This window comes from Myxocyprinus asiaticus, chromosome 31 (assembly GCF_019703515.2).
Source record: "Myxocyprinus asiaticus isolate MX2 ecotype Aquarium Trade chromosome 31, UBuf_Myxa_2, whole genome shotgun sequence".
Lineage (NCBI taxonomy): Eukaryota > Metazoa > Chordata > Actinopteri > Cypriniformes > Catostomidae > Myxocyprinus > Myxocyprinus asiaticus.
This window is the reverse complement of record NC_059374.1, coordinates 4538051-4543238: the sequence shown is the minus strand read 5'-3', so window position 1 is coordinate 4543238 and position 5188 is coordinate 4538051. Positions and strand designations below refer to the sequence as shown.

The 5188-nt window shown below is 38.7% G+C and overlaps 1 protein-coding gene across 1 annotated transcript; it reads right to left on the bottom strand.

Annotated features, from left to right (window-relative positions):
* Nucleotides 1–3098: 3098 nt before the first annotated feature.
* Nucleotides 3099–4966, bottom strand: LOC127422286 (forkhead box protein L2-like). Its single transcript, XM_051665703.1, has one exon. It carries the CDS (start codon nt 4787–4789, stop codon nt 3872–3874), a length of 918 nt encoding a protein of 305 aa, XP_051521663.1. The 5' UTR covers nt 4790–4966; the 3' UTR covers nt 3099–3871.
* Nucleotides 4967–5188: the final 222 nt, after the last annotated feature.

Sequence of the window (5188 nt, the reverse complement as noted above, 5' to 3'; positions counted from 1 at the left end):
AGAACTCGAAGATCTACAACGATTTTCAAATACTACTGGAGTAAAGATGCTTTTGGGATAAAGCCCAGAATTTTAAGATGATTCGTTTCTACAGTCAATTTAGGCTTACGATGCATTTGGGAAAAGCGGCCCTGTTAAGCATTAGCCTACATTATTTAGCTAATCATGTTTTTTATGAGCTATTAATAAAACTTGTTATAAAGTTATTGTTAAGTTCTTATAAAGTAGGCGTTTAAGCCTAATGAAATAATCCTTATGTAAAAACAACTGGATTTATTATTATTATTATTATTATTATTATTATTATTACAGGTATTATACGTTATTTGCAGAGAGGGGAATCTAATGGATTGACTCATTAGACTACATTTATGTAGGCCTATGAAGTCTCTCTTTATGATCTGTAGCCTATAGATGAACTCAAACTGCCTTCAGGATGAACAACTCCGTCAGAAATATTTGAGGGGAGCAGGTTCTTTTATTATGGGACACCTTTACCTTTACTGTTCCGGGGCGTCCTTCATGCGGGCGCATTACATCATGTACACCTGGCACCTGAAAATGACTTTAGTGATCAGATGGGTGGCGGGGAGAGACATGAAAGAAACCATCTAATATTAAAATTAATATTAAAAGCCGATCTAAATATCTAACGACAAAAGGCATTACTGCAACGAAACGACTTAATATTATGCTTGATTTTGGATTGAATAATAGGCTATGTATGATTGTAAAACGAAAATCAGCTAATAATAATAATAATAATAATCTTATTGTTGTTCAATAATAGGCTCTTGTTAAAGGGACCGAGTTACACCTCGAGTGTTGCCCGAATGTTTTGCCTAATCTGTATGTTTAAATATTCAAACAATATTTTAAGGTACACACACACACACACACACACACACACAAGTGCCACTGCGCAATTGTTACCTTTAGGAGCTACTTACCTCTAACCCAGGTCAGGTTGACTCAGTCATTCCAAATTGCATTTTTACTTAAATAATACTAGTTCGTTTGATAAGTTAAAATATTAAGCACATTAAGTTAACAAAACATTTCACAGAGTAATAGGCTATACAGACTATCGTGTCGCCGTTAAATATTCTTCTCAAAGCACAAATAGCGGCCTTTGTTATCTTTAACTCAACTAATCTTTTGGCCATCAAAAGCAAAGTTGCAGTCTATGTATCTGAACCGCAAACACTCCTCATTCGCTTCTCAGGTGCTTTTTCATGAAGTAGCTCTCTTGATGGACATGATGACGTCAGAGCACACACGCTCAGGTTACAATTCTAATAAGTTTCATTATTAAGTCATTATGAGGCTATCATCAGCAGGCTAACTTCAAGTACACCAAAGATATACAGTATCAGTCTATTTTTAAGGTTTACACATTACACCAAACATATCTAACAATGTACATATTTTGAATCAAGCACACTTTGACGTATTTAATTCAACTTAAACACTTCACTTTTATGCTTAAATTATAGCCTAATAATGCAATGATGATTGTTTAAGGATTAATCAGTTCAGTTTTATGGAAATTAGTCGTGCAATTAAAATGCGTAAATCTTATAAATAGACTGAATTAGTTTCATGATATTTCTTATTTGAATATAGATAAACTAATGATTTGTTAAGCACTATATAATGTGATTAATGACGTACTGTATATATAAAGTGCTATCGAAAGTTATCATTTGTTTTCATTTTTTGCAAACATGTTTTGGTGTAAAAGAACAAAATGTGATCGTATTATTTTTGCAACATCGTTTAGCATTTTGTCTAGTTTTTCAAATATATCTTTAATATGTCCATTCCCATGCAAACAATCATTCATCTCCGGATGTATGGTAATGAAATATATATATTTTTAAAGGAAACGAATCATTTATTTGCCTCTATCACCTGAAAATGTAATCAGGTTTGAATAGTTTATCTAACCTCATGCTGCTGCTGCTTGACGTTGTAACTTGATTATTCTCTTGTAAAAAGGCGACACCCTGTCTGTACCACAGAAGAAACGACTTCTTCCATAAAACAACTCTGATTGTCAGTGATCCATGTGTGAAAAACAATGAGCTGTTGATCTGTATCAGTCGAGCGTGTATACTGCAGTTTACCTTTGAATTCAATTTGAATGGATTTTATGTCTGTCAATCATAGATCCATTGTATTATAGCTCTGAGACTGAGACAGGCCCGTGAACCCAGAAACAAAAAAAAAACAAAAAAAAAAAAAAAAAAAACACTGAATTTGTCACACTGTCTATGTAACACATCCATTACGTGGAGGAAACAACAATGAGCTCTACGATGCATATGACTTATTACAAAAATCTCTTTATATATATATATATATATTCGATATTCGTTTTTTTTCCATTATAGTACACATAAAGGCCAAAACATATTATCATATTACATTCTACTATTACATATTATATTATATATTACATATACATTGTATATAACTTTATATATACTTATATAAAACTATATTAAATAATGAAATATTATTAATGATATCCCTAAATCTAGATGCCCCAAGACTGGAACTATTGTGCCTTCTATTGTTGAAAAAATGTATTGACAACAATCCGAACAATCATTAGTTTATTATTAACCTAATCCTAGTCTTAATTATTTATTATTATACTATAAAACTGCGTCTCACGCTAGGAATAATAAATGAGAGGCCTAAATATTTACAGTTCACATTTCAGTACACATTTTCTCCCCTCCACATGCTCATATTTTCCTAATTTATTTAATATTTACTCATCTAAAATACTTTTGATAACGTTTATTAACGAATATTAACATATTTTTGATCAACAATGACATTTTACAAGCAACTAACAATTTTATGATGCAGAAATCGTTTTTAAAGTTTTTGTTTCTCGTGCTAATCCTATTTGATGCTGTGCTGTTCGTAGAATTGCTTTCATGCTGTCTCTCAACCTTATCTTAAATTAAGAACTTAAAATAAAATACAAATAAACTAAGAATGCAATGCGTAAATTAGTGGAAGGTTGTGTGAGACCCTCGTAGCACTGCTAACCCGTTTGTTATATATATATATATAGCCTACTAATAATAAGAAGAAGAAGAACAACAACAACAAATACAAGAAGACGAAGCATCGCTGAATTATGTCATATCAATTATAAAATCGACAACTGTTGGAAGAGTTTATTAAAGAATAAAAAAACTATTAAAAAAGAAAAAAATATCGAAAAGTGCTAGTTAGACATGGTCCCAATGTGTCGTAGACATTACAAATTATTTGATGTTTTATATATATAAAAATATGCATATAAAAACAGTCCAAACTCACAGGCACGCGCACTGATCCCTATTAAACCCTCCATCTCGGGCCCTTATGCGGAAACCAAAGTGTATCTCGACAGAGTTTCAGTTGATCTACCCATCCTAAACTCCGACATGTCTCCTTAAACACTGAAAAAGCAAAAAGCAAATATACTGTAGCCTATATGTTATTTGGGAAAGGGGTTCAGAACCCAATACTTCACTCCAGAGTCATTGACAGCTCGTTCATGTTGAGAACGGATTCAGGTAAACATAGTTTGTAATTCCACGGGGCCTTCAAATGAATTAGCCTATATGATACAATCGTTTTTGCACATTCACAACACAAATGTCCATAACAGTCTCCTGTGGAGGAAATGCTTTAGTCCGTGCGTCAGGGGCTCCACAATTCGAGGCTCCAGTGAAGGGTTTCCTCAATCACGCTTTTATGAAATGTCTTTATAGGGATTTTGAAATAAAAACATCGCCTTTCTGTAGCCTACTGTCTGAAAGCGAGTAAATGTTGGTCCCTTTTTGGTCTCGAGTCGAGCGCGCTATATATCAATCCGCGCGTGCAGTGCGGAGTGCTTGCTTTCGTGGTCCCAGTACGAGCAGTGCATCATGGAGAGTTCGGCGGGCTGGCGCGAGCAAGTGAACTGCAGACCCGTCCCATTACCGGCGGACACCGGAGGCGCTGCTGCCGCGGCGGGACTCAGCTGCTGCGCGTGTGGGAGCGCGTGGTGGTGGTGGTGGTGATGGTGGTGGTGGCTCATGCCGTTGTAAGAGTTCACCATGCCGGGGAGAGCCACGCTCTGCAGACGCGAGTATGGATTGTACGAGGACGGCGCGGACAAGCCTTTCACGTTAACGGGACTCGCGTTGCCGCTGCTCATCTGACAGGAGGTGTAAGGCATGGGCGCCGGAGACCAGGAGTTATTGATGAAGCCCGACTGCAGGTACTTGGGCGGGGAGAGGTAACCGTACCCATCTCCGGCGAATAGAGATTTACCGGGCTGGAAATGCGTCGGCGGAGGCCTGAACGGTCTCTTCATGCGTCGTCTCCGCCGGTAGTTCCCCTTCTCAAACATGTCCTCGCAGGCCGGGTCCAGGGTCCAGTAGTTGCCCTTTCGCTCGCCGCCGCCCTCCCGAGGCACCTTGATGAAGCACTCGTTGAGTGACAGGTTGTGTCTGATGCTGTTCTGCCATCCTTTCTTGTTCTTCTCGTAGAAAGGGAACTTGCTGATGATGAACTGGTAGATACCGGACAGCGTGAGCCGTTTCTCCGAGCTCTCGCGGATCGCCATGGCGATCAACGCCACGTAGGAGTACGGCGGTTTCTGGTCGGGTTCTGATTTGTCCGGGCCCTTCTCGGGCGGTGGGTCGTCTTTGGTCCGGTCTTTCTCCACCGAGCTCGAGTTGGTGTCCATGAGGATGATGGTGTTATCCTCCGGGCCTGGGTAGGTGGCCATCATTGCGCACGCGGACCTGCACCAAAACAACAGCTCTGACCAATGAAAACAAGAGATTTCTCAGTCAAAATAGCTGTCCCGTCCGACCTGAAACCGTTCTTTCTTTTGAAGGCCTGTGTCTGCAGCTGAATGTCAGCGTTAAAAGCTCTTGCGCCTCAAAGTTTTTTCTCAACTAGACACCCCTGGAGAAGAACGGCAAATTGTGCTTTGGTTTTTCCGTATAAGCCCGCCTCCTCTTTCGCTTACACACACACACACACTTCATGCGATAAGTGCGCAAAACTTCCTGATTCTTATGCCACGAAAGCGATCTATCTCTTTTGGTTCATCCCTTGCGAATTCAGATCACTGTCTCTGATCACACAAACTACTCAGTTTTAGGAGACATACCCTATTTGGTTT

Coding starts and splice junctions, on each gene's coding strand:
- LOC127422286 (XM_051665703.1), bottom strand. CDS start 4,789: ATGATGGCCACCTACCCAGGCCCGGAGGATAACACCATCATCCTCATG.